General features: G+C 40.9%; 1 protein-coding gene across 1 annotated transcript in view; it reads right to left on the bottom strand.

The window, feature by feature from the left end:
* Positions 1 to 2,773: 2,773 nt before the first annotated feature.
* YBX3 (Y-box binding protein 3) overlaps positions 2,774 to 14,882 on the bottom strand; it is a 24,571-nt gene continuing 12,462 nt past the window's right edge. Inside the window, exons 6-9 of the mRNA NM_205406.3 lie at positions 10,326 to 10,420; positions 4,619 to 4,790; positions 3,964 to 4,065; positions 2,774 to 3,287 (exon numbers count right to left, since the gene is read on the bottom strand). Of these exons, the coding sequence (NP_990737.2) occupies positions 4,000 to 4,065; positions 4,619 to 4,790; positions 10,326 to 10,420 (333 nt within the window). The 3' untranslated portion in view covers positions 2,774 to 3,287; positions 3,964 to 3,999. The remainder of the gene's footprint in view (positions 3,288 to 3,963; positions 4,066 to 4,618; positions 4,791 to 10,325; positions 10,421 to 14,882) is intronic.

Below are 14,882 nucleotides of genomic sequence, written 5' to 3'. Positions count from 1 at the left end.
AGAAAGGACAACATCTAAGACTTGAACTCAGGATTTGCAAACAGACTTTCTGAACAGCCAAACCAAGTTTACTCGTATAGCCCTTAGTCTCCTTTGGAAATTTCAAAGGATCTACAAATGGAAGAATTCAAGGCTGTTACTCTAGAGCTAAGGTCACTATGACTCTTGGTATCCAGATCACACATTTCATTCTAGCATTCTACCAGGAAGTCTGAAGCACATTATCCTTGCATGAAATAAGCACACATATAGAACTAGTTTTCTCAGCCCTTATGGCAAGCTTTACAACAACAACAAATGATATACTGTAAAATGATTACACCAGGGGTGGCCAACCTATTTTGGCCTGCTTGGGCCTCCTTGAATGAAAAGAAATTGTCTTAGGCATTATATAAAAAAAATATAGCCTATATATATGTAGGCTATATATATAGTATATACATTATATTATATATTGTTATATGTATAACAAAACATATATTCACTTCTATATTTACTTATTAAACCATTACAAAAGCAGAACAAAAAAACAAAACCAGTAGGACATTTGACCTTGTTTTTGTGAAAGCAAGGCATCAATGTCTGGTTCAGTGGAAGCGGGCACAGTTCTCAAGGTGCTCATCGGAGACTTTTGATCTAATTTTATACTTCCTATGCTTCATCCTTTATGTACGTACCACCAAAAATAATTACATGAACAGGACATAATTGTAAGGCAAGGGATATTTCTCTAAGTTAAGATAGGTCTAATAGAAGTCTAGTAAGGAGACACCATCAAATTTTTTGAGTTGAGTATCTGACTGCAACTCTGCACATGCTGTGCGTGGCTATCCAGGATGCACTTGTCTTTTATGTTGCAGTTGCCACTGCTGAAACACACAACTGTCCTAACATCCCCTGTTTGGTCTCCATAAAGGTTCAGCAAGCATCAATGAATGTCAGTGGGTACCATTCCCCCCCCCAAGAAGGAATTCAGTGACACACCTTTGCTTCATAAGCACCTTCCATGTTAGATGCCATTTTGTCCAACTGCTTCTCTGCTGCCATGTGTCACATAGCAACAAAGTGTAACAGAATATTGGCAGGAAGGCTCAGTCTCTACTGCCATACAACCAACACCTGCTTCTGACATCATAGGCCAATATAATGGAAGTAATGCCTCTGTGTATAGTAAATATCAAAGCATTACTACAGAATTTAAGAATATACCATGTCTGTTAAGATTATAGTGAACCAAGACAGCCTTGCATCCATATGCCTGAAGTGGATTTAGTTGGTCCTGCTTGAGGATTTTTGAGAGGTATGCATGTTTTCCTCAAGATGTCAGAACAGCCATGTTCTTTTTCTCCCAGAGAAAATCCACAAGGATCACCATTTCCCTCTTTTCCCTTGTCTGTAGCACAGAGCAGTTTCAGCACAGAATGCATCTCACAGTACTTCATACCTATCACTTCTGAAAGTAGTCATGAAAGTGACCAGTACTTCAACATGAACTTGCTCTACAGTGAATGAATGCATCAGTGCCTGTGCTCAAAGGAACCAAAAGCACTCTTATTCCTGAACCAGATCTGTAGTTTTCACTTTACTGTTTATTCAAAGTTCTTAATTCACTCATTACAAAAGCAACCCAAGAAACACTTAGTGCTGTAAGCTAGGGGCAGGGCAATTCATGCATCATCATGCCTTCCCTTATCCTTCCCTCACACCAGGCAAAGAGAATGGGAGCAAGGCTCCAAATGAATTTGCTTCTAGCCCTTATTATTCAGTACCCATGACTCCCTTTCTTTCCCCACTCCCCCTTTCCTGAGGAGCAACATGGGAATGTAAGACCCCAGAGAATCTCACATGATTTTTAATTAACAGAACAGGGAAACTAGAGGAGACAATGATAGAAATTACCTGCCAGGAATCTCTCTACATTTGTTTAGTCTTAAATGTATATAGTGTTGCTTCATACCAAAGGGGATTTACCTGAACCAAAATTCACTGGAGGCTGGATAAGCATTGTACTGCTAGGAACAGAATTAGGTGCTTTGAGGAAACAAACATATTATTCAAGGTCAGGATAACATCAACTGTAAAACAAGATCGTGAGAAATACTGGGCCAGAGAATGAAGCATGCAACAAGATAGCTTAAGGAACACACCCATACTCAGCAGCTGGCAGTAGTGTGATAACACTTGCAAAACAGCCCAGGTTTGAGGAGGAACACACACAAAAAAAGCCTCCATACACACTAGTATGACTCTTTGGTTATTAACACCAAATGGTGCAGGTGGAAAGATTTCACTGTTTTCAGGTAAGGAAAACTGAAGAGGCTAATGAAATGTACTGCCATTATTTGGCACTTTATTTGCTAGAATAAGGTAGCAGTCTAAGTCTTTCTGAGCAGAGAGGAACCTACAGGCTTGGATTCCACTGCTTCGATAACAAAAGCCTTGCAAATCAGAAGGGAAAAATATCCCACTAATTCACTCTAGACATTACAAACTGCTGCAATATAGTAAAAAAAAACCTCAAGTCAGAAAAGCATAGAGGGTAGCGTAGGTTATAGCTCTGTAGTCTAATTCCTTTGCAGAAGCTGTTTTTGTTTTACAGTAGCCATAACTAACCTAGTCAAGTCCTTGCACATGCATTATCCAGCAGTGTTTTAGACAAGACATCACTGCGTATTAAGAGATGCAGCTCATTTTTACATGTAAATACTGAAGCAGCAAGATTAAAGCCATTAATGATTTTAAAGGTAAACAAACAAACACTTCAATAGATTGGTTTTGGTAGTTGAAATCACTTTTATTTGCAAGGAACGTCACCCATGCTGCACAGTTTCAAATAGGTCTTACCAAGGAAAGCTGAAGTTTCTCCTCCCCATGTCCTGAAGTGAACAGGACTGGCACAGAAAAAAAAATACTCAACACACCTGGGAGGTCTAGCACCAGCATCCAATAAAGAAAAGCATTTGATTTCTATTTCAGTTCTTTCGTTGGGTATTTTCCCCTTTTCAGTTTGATACCAAAAGAAAAACTGAAAAAATTCAACACTAGTGAAACATTGAAATTCTAAACAAGAAAAAACCCACAGTTGCTCTTGGAACTGGGGAGGTTGCTCTTTCCAAATCTCAACTCTTTATGAATCTGTCTTGCAGGCGTTCCCTGGATCTCAGCTGCTGGTATTTTATTCCTCCTGCTTTTAGTTCTGATGTTTTGAATCTTTGCTTTCATCACTGTTGCTTATTTATTGCTTGAATGTTTCTTTGGTGTTATTTCTGAGTTATATTTTAGGACACCTGTTGAAAAAAAGCCAAATTAAAAAAGCAGCTTAAGGTTTTGCTTTCCTAGCACACAGAACATTCTATTCTTATTAATGACAAGATAAGCATGACCAGCATATCTTATCTATAAATTGAGTACCACATCTTCCTAAAGCACCAACTCACTAACAGATGCTAGTTATGAAATGTACATATCCAGAATCACAGAATGGCCTGGGTTGGAAGGGACCTCAAGAATCATGAATCTCCAACCCCCTCCACCACAAGCAGGGCCACCAACCCCCACACTAAATACTAGACCAGGCTGCCCAGGGCCCCATCCAACCTGGCCTTTAGCAGCTCAAGGGACGGAGCATCCACAAGCTCTCTGGGCAGCCTGTTCCAGCACCTCACCACTATCTTGGTAAAGAACTTCCCCCTGATATCCAACCTAAGTCTTCCCTCCTTCAACTTAATATTGTTTCCCCTTGTCCTGTTTCTACCCTTTCAAAGAGTTGTATTACCTACATAGATAAAGCAAACCTTGTGACAAATACAGACAAAGGCAGAGAAAGAAGTTCCTTGACTCACCTACAAAAGGTTCTCAGAGTTTACCACAAGTATCTAGCCCAAAAATACAGGGATGTGGCCACATCCCAGGAGTCCTAGAAATGCCATTTCACTCAGAAAAGATATTAGCTATGCTCCTTACCTGAGGGATAGTAGAAGGTGCCTGCAGAACCTGACATTACTCAGCACCACTCTGCTCAGTCACTGGAGCAGGATTTTCAGCAGGTGTTTCGGTCACCTTTGTCTGAGACACAAAGACAAAAGAATTTGTTATAGGTAAAGACTTCTCTGCCCAATAGCTTTTTTTTTTTTTTTTTAAAGTAAGCTCTGACATGGAGAAAACCACCTTGAGTGGATAGGATAGAATAATGAAGTTCTCTCCTCAGTAGGGTAAAGTCTGATTACTAACAGTTAACCTAAAATCTAGTTCATGCAGTTCAAGAAATTGATCTAGAGCTTTCAAATCCATCTCCTGTTCTGGAGATGGATAGTTTCAGGAAAATAGTTTGAGCTGGAAAACAAAGTGCTTTTTTCTACTTCAGAAGTCCTTATTACAGTTTTTAATTGGAGTCAGACTATCTAGAAGCAATTCCTATCCCACTGCTGGTTTCATTTCAGGTAAGCTGCTCAAACAAGTTTATAAGAAACAGGCAATTAAGCCAGCTACCTTCATCATCAACTTGCCATCAGTTTCCTGTAACATACTAACAATATACTTGTCAAATCCCCCTGCCCAAACCTCTTAAACACTCATCCCATCAAAACAGCCTCTGCCACAAGGCCAGGAGCATGCTTACCTCTTTCCCATCCTGAGCTGGTGTATTGGGTGGACGAGGCCGACGCCGGTAGTTGTATGGGCGCCGATACCCACGGCGAAGTGGCTGCTGACTCACAGCACCGGCCTCATGCTGGTTCTCTTTGTTCTCAGCCTCTCCAGCGACCGGGGCAGGGCGTGGACGCAGGGGCCCTCTTGAAGAGGCACGGAAGTACATATAAGTACAAAAGTAGCCTGAGATGGTTAAACTACCTTAATTTCAGCCCAGCAAAAACCTCCGTAGCCAACTACCATCTTTTATAGTTTAGAATGCAAGCAAACAATTCCTTTGGTGTTCCACTGTCATCCAGTTCAAGGGAAAGTCCTATTTCATTGGGATAGACATGCAGCCTGAGTGTCTCTCACTGCTGGAACTACATCAGCACATTCTGCTGTCTTTTCTGCAATAAAAAGGTAGGTAAGCCATCTGAACTGTTGGCTAAGAGGATTAAAAAAGGAAACAAAACAAGCCAGTGACCATTTAAGCCAATCCTGCCAATTAGGCCTGCACTAGTTACACACCAGCCCAGCCTTGTAAGTGCGTGCCACAGTTCGTGGGAATCCCTGTTACACTTGACAAGGAATATTCAGGAATGGTTCACAAGTAACCAATGCCATGTTGCCTCTCCTGACCACAAAGTATGCACCTCAAGGAGAGCTGAAGGTCACTTACATTGGAAATACAATACTTTTTTGGGTACTTCAGGAACATTGATTAACGTACGCTGTTTGCCATAATGTCAGAATATGGCTAGAAGTCACTGCCTACTACCTTGTTCCATTAGGTGGAATAATTAATCAACAGTTACCCAGTTTCAAAAGCCAATTCAGATTTCCCAAGAAAAAGAAAAACTAACAGAGAAGCACTAGTATCACTAGATTTAGGTATTGCTTGCACTTGCATGCACCGTTAACCTAAACAGAAACATAACTCACTCACATTGGAATGTGCATGTCAAGCTACCTCTTACAGGAGGGTAGACCAACACTAATGAGGACTTTCAGCAATAGTTTATATATGTCAGATTGCTACACACAACGTCAGTATCATCCACATTCCTGCAGCCCCAGATGATGTTTGTGTTGAGGATGACTGTGTTAAGTGCTAGAAAACCTCAGAGTGGAGAAGGAAGGCTTACAGTTGTAGACTCAGCATGTACAAGTTTAACTCTGCATGGAATGTGTTGTCAATGCAATTAAGGACCACTTTGTTATTCCTATGAAAGTTCAGCTACTTTGTGCTTTTGCATTATTGTCTTGCTTCTTCCTGTTTGTTCCTGAGTAAACATGCAACAAAAAACTAGAATTATACCCATTTCATAATTCATCTATCCAAATTCAAAGCTGGAACCTGACCTCAATAAGCTATATTTAAAAAAAAAGGACCAGGTGAAGAGGACCAAGTAAGGTGTGTTATATGGCAGACTAATACAATTCTGCTCCTTAAGAGTAGTCTCCATAAGGCATCACATTTGTCACTCATCCTTCAAAAGGAAACAATCTGATTTCTTGTGACTTATGAGCTTTACTACTTACAGGAAGTTAAAAAAAAGTGGGCAACACCCAAAAAAATGTGTAATAGAGGCTAGGTATTTCATACACTAATATTTTTAACTACATTGAATTACTCAATCATGGGATCACTCCCTCAGCATGGAGGGCTGAAACTGGAGCGGTCATGTCAGAATTAATAATAGAAATTAAGGATAGAAAAAATAAAAATCCTATGCTAGCCAATTTAAGGGATGACTAACATAGGTGACTCAGCAAATTACACTGCTAATCCTATTGGAAAGTATTTGTGTTCATGTAAAAGCCAAACAATTTTTAGTTAAATTTTTCTTAAGAAGTCCTGCTGGGTGTTCAAGGACTCCTTTAACCCAGTTCCATGGATCCTTAGGGAAGCGTAAGGATAAAGAAGCCTATTTCCCCTAGGTAGTCTCCTAATGTCCAGTTGTTTTCCACTCTGGAGATTTCCCGAGCTAGATACAGTTTGCATATTTAATAATATTACAAGTGTTCTCTTCTGGCTATGTGACCCATCTCACTCAAGCTCACACAAGCTTGCATCTCCCCAACATCCTGCAGCAAAAAGTTCTAACTATATGCTTCAAGCATAACTTTTTTCCCCCCAACACGTCTGACTTCCTTCATTTGATGTCTCCTCATAGCCTGTTCCTACATCAGAACAAAATAGAAATGAAATAATGAAACTTCATCTATTCTTCTCATGCCATTCATGATTCTGAAAACCTGGGAGAAAACAGGACCACAGGTCAAAGGGAGAACACTTGATGAGCAGCATAAGTGAGTTTCAGCCATACCAGGCAGTAAGTCCGTTTGTTAAGGGCCCAAGTTAAATGTCTCTATACAAAGATGAAGCATGGAGAATAAACAAGAGGAGTTAGTTGTGCACATAAGATTATTATGGCCCTGAAATGGAAGGATATGGGCTCTTCAGGAAAAACAAACAGCAGACAAGGAGGAAGCATTCCCTCCAAGTCAACCTCCAGCTGGAATACACAGAGCTACACCTGGGGATGGATAAGGAGCTGACCAAGAGCTTCTGGATCAGGATTTAAGGGAGGACAACAACAGCTCACATTACAGTGGGACTACTAAAGGCACCCAACTACGAAGACTGAGTAGATTAGGCCCTCTGTAGACAGAAAGGAGCACCCTCATGTTCAGCAAGCCCTGATCTTCGTGGGGGACTTTGACTATCCTGATATCTGTTGGACAGACAACACAAGGCATAATCCAGGAGGCTCAGAAATGCGCTGATCATAGCTTCCTTTAAAGATACAGAGGAGCCAAGGAGGACAGGTGCTACGCTGGATCCTGTTCTCACCAACAAGGAAGGCCTGGTGAGAAACACGAAGCTCAAGGACAGCACTGCAGTAAGACAAGAGGGAACAGCCTCAAGTTGTGCCAGAGGAAGATTCAAGTTGGACGCAAGGAAATACTTCAAGAAAGTAGTCAGGTGCTGGGACAGGCTGCCCAGAGGTGGGAGTCACCATCCTTGGAGGTGTTCAAGAAATGTCTAGAAGTTGTACTGAGGGACAAGGAAATACTGGTGATAGGTGGACAGTTGGACTGGATGATCCTGAGAAGTCTTTTCCAACCTTGATGATTCTATGACTGACTGTAGTGACAACAAAATGGTAGAGTTTGAGATGATTATGACAACAAGGAGGGCACACAGCAAACTCACTACCATTCTGGAGAACAGATCTCAGGAACCTGCCTTGTGGAGAACTAGGGCATAGAGCCCTGGAAAGAAAAGAGGCCCAGAAAAGTCAGTTAATATTCAATAATCACCTATAAGCTCAAGAGCTAGGCAACTAAAAAGAAGTCAGGCAAAAATACGAGAAGCTCCGAGACAAACCCAAACACAAAAAGGAAGCATATGGAGACCAGAAACAAGGATGGAACCAACCTGGAAGGAACACAGTCATCGTCTGCACAGTCAGGAATCAGATTAGAAAAGCAAAAGCCCCAGAATAACTGAATCTGATCAGGGACATCAAGAGCAATGGGAAAGGCTTTTAAGTATGTCAGTGATAGAAGGAAACTAGGAAAAATGTGGTCCCTCTTTGTAAGAAAATAGGAGACCCTGTTATCCAGAATATGGAGAAGGCTGAGGTATTCCATAATTTTTTTTCCTCCTTAATCTTCATTGGAAAGTGCTATAGCCATACTGCCCAACTCACAGAAAACAGGGACTGGAAGAATTAAGAACCACCCACTGTAGGAGGAGATCAAGTTTGAGACACCACCTAAGGAACCTGAAGTTGCACAAGCCCACAAGACCTGATAAGATGCACCTAAGGGTCCCAAGGAAACTCTAGCAGATGAAGTTACTAAGAAACAGTTCCATTGTATTTCACAGAATGAAGTCCCTTCCAACCCAAGCCAAAGATCATCTAGTTTCAATCCCTCTGCCATAAGCAGGGTTTCCAACCAACCTGGCCTTGAATACCTCCAGGGATGGAACATCCACAACCTCTCTCAACAGCTTGTTCAAGTACCTCACCACCCTCTCTATGAAAGACTCCCCTGGACATCTTATCTAAGTCTCCCCTCCTTTAGTTTAAAACCATTCCTCCTCGTCCTATCACTATCTACCAATGTAAAAAGTCACTCAGTGGATAAGAAATTGCATGGTGCTGCTCAAACAGTTGCAGTCAGTAACTTGATGTCAATAACTTGATGTCAAGGTAGAGATCAGTGACGAGGCATTCCTCAGTGACTGATACTGGGACTGGCACTATTTATCTTTGTCAGTGGCACAGACAAAGCATTGAGTACATCCTCAGTAAGTTCGCAGATGACACCAAGGTAAGTGGTGTAGCTGACACTGGAGGGAAGAAATGCCTTCCAGAGGAACCCTAACAGATTTGAGAGGTGAGAACCTCATGAAGTTCAACAAGGCCATGTACAAAGTCTTGCACATGGGTTGGGGCAATCCCAAACATGAATACCAACTAGACAGTAAGTGGACTGACAGCAGACCCACCAAGGACTTGGTGGTGTTAGTGGATGAAGAGATGAATATAAGCTGACAGTATAGTTGCAGCTTAGAAAGCTAACTGGATCCTGGGCTAAATCAAAAGAAGCATGGCCATCAGGTGGTGATTTCCCTGCTCTGCTCAGACCCCACCTAGAGTATTGTGCTGCTCCCTGGGACCTGAGCATAACACCATGGATGTTTTGGAGCAAGTCCAGATGTGGGCCATGAATGTTATCAGAGGGCTGGAGCTGAGAGAGTAGGGGTTGTCTAGCCTGGAGAAGACTCCAGGGAGACCTGATACTAAACTTCCAGTACCTAAAGGGTAGCTTCCAGGAAAGCTGAAGACAGACTTTTTACTAGGGCATGCAGTGATAAGACAGAATAATGGCTTTAAATCAAAGAGTAGATTTAAGTAAAATTTTTTACTATGTGGGCAGTGAGGCACTGGAACAGGTTGCCTAGAGAGGTTGTGGAAGCCCCATCCCTGAAAACGTTCACAAATGCCCAGATGGGGCTTTGAGCAACCTGACTGAGTAGGAAGTGCTCCTGTCAGGGTTGTTAGAACTAGATGACCTCTAAAAGGTGCCTTCCAACCCAAACTACTTTATGATTTTAAGATATTCCCTCCCTCCCCCTCCCCTAACTCCCACCTCCCCAAGCCTCATAGCCCTTGGTCACGCACAATTGCAATACTTCCAAGCACAGCATACTACAAGGTAACTGAAATCCTGCCATGTATCTGATGATCTGTCCTACAGAACATGACTTTATGTTATTTCTGAAAAACAGGCTCTTTTTTACATACAAGCAGCATCAGTGCTTAGACCTATGCTTGAGTGATAGATCCATCTTGGTCCTGGGAACAAGCCACTAGTTTGCAACACAGTGCTAGACTATTGGCCACAGTCCACAGGAAGCTTTTCAAAGCACATCCTGGCCCTGCAGACGCTGGACCAACCTGCCCCATGTCAAGTAGGATCTGAGTAACGTACAATTAGATCAAGCAACTTCTACAACTATTTCCTTACTCCTAGAAGTTACACCTTCCTCCAGGTAATTTAAACACTTCTCTCCACCACTTGCATGTACTTGAATGTCTGGGAATTCAGCTTTATACTCCTCAAGCTTTTACAGACTATACTCATTTGCAATGATGAGCAAAGAAAACAGCACAAACCTGCGATAACGGGGACGATAAGTAGGATTCCTTTGGACTTGCTGATGAATTTGTCCTCCTTCTGTAACCCCATCCTTGATTTCTCCCTCAACACCCTAAAACCAAAGTAAAAGACAAAATAAAGATCAGGGACACAGATGAAGTGTTACCTTATTTCAGAGGCAGTATATTGACTATATAGCCCGATGACATGAATATCAGCTCAGACAACAGTAAGTCTGTACAGATACCCCAACATACCAAGCTAAAAGGCAGCAGATAACAGATAAAGCTTTAATTTTGGCAAGGAAAAGATCAGGGATAGAACAAGAGCTAGCTAGCTGTGCTGCTCATGTTCCTCACAGTGAGGGACAAAGCTGCCTGTTTGTGCCCCCTCCCGGTCCCAAGGGAAAGGTAAAGAACCTTACAGATCTCTCCAATGCATACAAAAGTATGTTTCAAGTCATGACACCAAATTGCAAAAAGATAACTATGTTATAGAAAGGCAACTATTGACCTAGACACTTCTGAATTTGGAAGACTAACTGAAAGTTACCATGCTGAGCACTGCTAGAGACTATTCTGGCTTCGTTAATCAAAATCCTCTTTCCAAAAAGAACACACACCAAGTTCAAAGACAGAAAAATACTGCATTATGTCAAATACTCGCTCATATATCCACTCAACATCAGCCTTTGAGAGATTTTCCCTTTAGGTGAAAATGGATAAAGCGTATTGTATTAGTGTTCTTTTTTTCCCCCAAAAGATAAGACACTACTGGCATATGAGGTCACCATGACTTACAGTTCTAGTTTTACTATTCTTTGCTCCAAAATAAAGGATTCAACAAGAGATCTGGAAAGAGAATTCTGCTTCCTGCATCTGATTCAGCATGTAACAAATGCTATTTATTCCTGATGCCTTCCGTAGCCCAATTAAGAATTATTTGAAAACAACATTTCTGAGCATTATAGTATTTATATGCACTTTGCAATACCACTCTGTCCTGTTCATACTAAGATGTTTTGTTCTATGTAACTTGACAGTTAAACCTGTGATGAGTGGTCAATGTCTGCCCCACATAGTGAAGTGGGCCAATAATAGAAGGATGCAGCTATTCATTCTGGGAAAGCACAGACATGGGAGACCAAAGAAAAAAAGCAATATTTGACAGGAAAAAAAAAAGCAAAATCAAGTGTATTACTACCTCCCTTGTACTATGATCCTGTGCAAGTTTCAGCATAATCACTGCTTTCCTTCTCCAGGGTTTCTGACCAAACAATTGAAATTCTAATGCTGCAATGCCAGACATATGAAAACACAAGGGGCTAGAAGGTCTTGTCTAAGGGACAGTGTACCAGAGGTTAACAAATCACCAACCAACTCAACAGTAAGGAGGATTGCAAAGTCATGTTCTCATCCGCCAAAGCGCTCTCATAGCACTGGACAATTAGCATTACATTCACTGTTCTTTAAAAAAATAGTATTGAATTCCTATGTCTTTAATGGCACAGCCCAAACACATTCCTCCCCACAGAATGCTGCATTGAAATCTCAGATGAAGAACAGTCTCTAGCTCGTTTAGTGACAAAAACCTTGATAAAGCTTTTACTGAAAAACAATGCAGACACTGTTTCCCTGTTCATCTTGAACTGAATGTTGATATGTCAGTATTTTATGTGGGCTTGTTTTAAGTAGCGGGTTGAAAACATGAATTACTTAGCCCAGAAATATCAGCCACTTCCTGCATTCTCTACAGTATCACAAAAAATTCAATTAGCACATTCATATAGCTAACAATTACTCAGATCTGCTAGTTTGAAGTGAAGCATGCTTCCTGAATAAAGCTGCTATGCTGTCAGAAGTCACTAAATACAATTTAACCAGAAAAAAGAACCTAAACTTTGAGATTGTTTTATTATACAGACAATAAATTATTCATTTACTGCAAAAACTTCATTTGTACTATTAAAAGCACCAAACCCCCAGCACATACGTGATGTACTACAAGATACTTAACATTCTCCACTAAACCTTCCAACTCTACATACTACCTTTTAATAATACACCAGGTCATCCTAAAAAGATGGATGTAAAGAAATGGTTAGCTTCTCATTTTTCTCTGAAGACTAACAAAATAGGTAAGTATGTTGTACTATCCCATGAAGACACCAAGTTTTAATCCCTCCCCTGAACAGAATGTCTTTAAGCATTAACTACAACTGCAAGGAGTTTTTCATCTGTCTTCGATTTTATTCACTAGTTCTTAAATTTCTTCAGATCATTCTCTGTCATGCAGTAGTACTCATTTTTTCACATTCTCTCAATATCAGTTTGTCAGCCTCAACAGTGCCAGTCTCTCAGTGTCAGCCTTTAAAATATTTCCTAAGAAATTTTACCTGATCCATGTGTATAACTTGTTTTGTTAGTAACGCACACAGTACTTAAATGAGGACATCATCAATTCAAGGTTGTTTCATGATCCATTGCCTGTAGTCATATTCTGATTACAGCTCCATGTCATGTCTACACTACCACAGTTTGTGGAAGACTGCAGCCTCTTATCTTCAGAGAAAAATTAAAGAAGATTCCGATACAAAAAAACAAAACATACTCCTGTTTTCCACAGAACTCCCCAAGCAGTTCAAATAAAGGTCCATTACAGCTAGTTAAAAGTCTCAGATTGCTGAAGGTTCTCTCTGCTCTTGAAGAAATCCATGCAGTATATTCAAAAATGGGTCAAGTCAGTTATGTCTATAGTACAGACATGTGAGCTAGCATAGATAACAGAAGATGCATCTAGCACTTACCAAAGCCCACAGAGTTAAGCAAGGAGAAATAGGTCTTACCAGGCTAGAAGGTTGGATTGGAGTTAAGTGACTTCAATTAGAAGCTCTAGAAGACTGGAAGTCACCTCAACGTGTTAAAGCTGAACATTATTAATACTATAGCTTATGGATTGTAATTTCCAACCCCCCCCCCCCCCCCGCCTTTTTTCTCCTTTAGTAACAATATCAGCAATGTGGCAGCTGAGTTATGGCAGAACCTTTCACCTCTGTAGCCCAGTACATAAGAAGAGCAACAGGCCTAGATACAGTGAAGTCTATTCCTTGAGGTGTGCAACAACAGTCATCTATAAACAAGGAAATGTTCTTTAGACACAGAAGGCTGAGCATAGCATCATTAACTTAAATTTCAATCTCAAAAGTAGAGTTATTCCCATCCATCTTATAGGACTCACATAGAGAGGCACCACCTTTATTCTCTCTGAATGGTACCCTACAGCTCAGACATTGCTAACTTCTCTACCCCTTTGCAAATCAGAACAGAAGGTAAGCCTCATTAAAGAGAAGCTTCTTTTGAAATACAGTAGAACTGCAGTTGCCAAATGAAGAGTACATTAATTGATGCGAGAAATTTCAAAAAATAAATATTAATTGCTTCAGATGATTCAGTCTACAAGCAACTGATCAAAAGCAAGCGCACAAGGCATGACAAGATTTGTGTAAGTTAAGAGTGGTTTCACTGACCTACACTAGGACAATTCAGAGACAGTCCCTGCAGAGAGTCCATCACAGTCCATAAAAAGATCTCACTAGAGTGGAGCTTTGATTTGTTCAGGCAGCTAATCAACAGGTTGGTAAGAAAGCCCAGAAGAACTGGTCAGTCATCACCAGCCGAGAATGCAAGAATGGCCCAAAGGAATTTGCACAAAGTTCAGCGGGCATAACTGCAGCCAAAGACTGCATTCTCAGAACTCTTGACTGAGCTAATCTCTGAGAGTGAGGTATCACTCAAGTAAATCATACACACCCACATTATGTGATTAGACAGCATGCATTTAAGAGCATTCAAGGAACTAGCCACTATCATCTCTGAAAAGTTACAGCAATCATGGAGTTCACTTGGTTATCTGTTAAAAGGCAGGCATATTAAGGGATGGTACTGTAAGATCTCCAGCATCTTTGACAGCAGAACAGAATAAACTCAAGCTCACAGATGACACCAAATTTAAAGGAACATTCAATAGATTGTTGGTCAGGCTGAACACTCAGAGGAATCTTAAACTGAAGAGGAAGACAAAAGAAGCTTCATGAGCAGTGATCATTTGCACATTTTGAAGACCATGATTCTTCCAGAATCATGGATTGCTGAAGACCAGTATGCTTCTGGTAAAAATTAATTTTTACATATAAAGATCAAGATTTCAAAGTCTCAGACACGTAATCATTGAGGTATGCTGTGTTTTGGGTACTAGTCTGAGGATTTAGATATAAGCAAGTGTAAGGACAACAACATGGTACCACAATTTTGCTCCCCCTCTTACTCCATATACCTTCAAGTACTGGGATTTAAGCATGTTATACTGTCACATGCTAGTCAGAATTTAACCCGCATGAGTTTCCATCAGATGTCCAGGAGAACATGGCTCAGAGCAAAAACCTTGACACTGAATGTTCCCCATGCCTGAGACAAGCCTCACAATCATTCTCAGCAGTACAGAGGGGTGTCAAAGCCCTGATGTTTGCTCATTTAAAAATCAGAAGCAGGTCCCAGGCAATACAAATACCATCAACT

The sequence above is a fragment of the Gallus gallus genome, chromosome 1, assembly GCF_016699485.2.
Source record: "Gallus gallus isolate bGalGal1 chromosome 1, bGalGal1.mat.broiler.GRCg7b, whole genome shotgun sequence".
NCBI lineage: Eukaryota > Metazoa > Chordata > Aves > Galliformes > Phasianidae > Gallus > Gallus gallus.
This window is presented reverse-complemented; position numbering and strand designations above follow the sequence as displayed.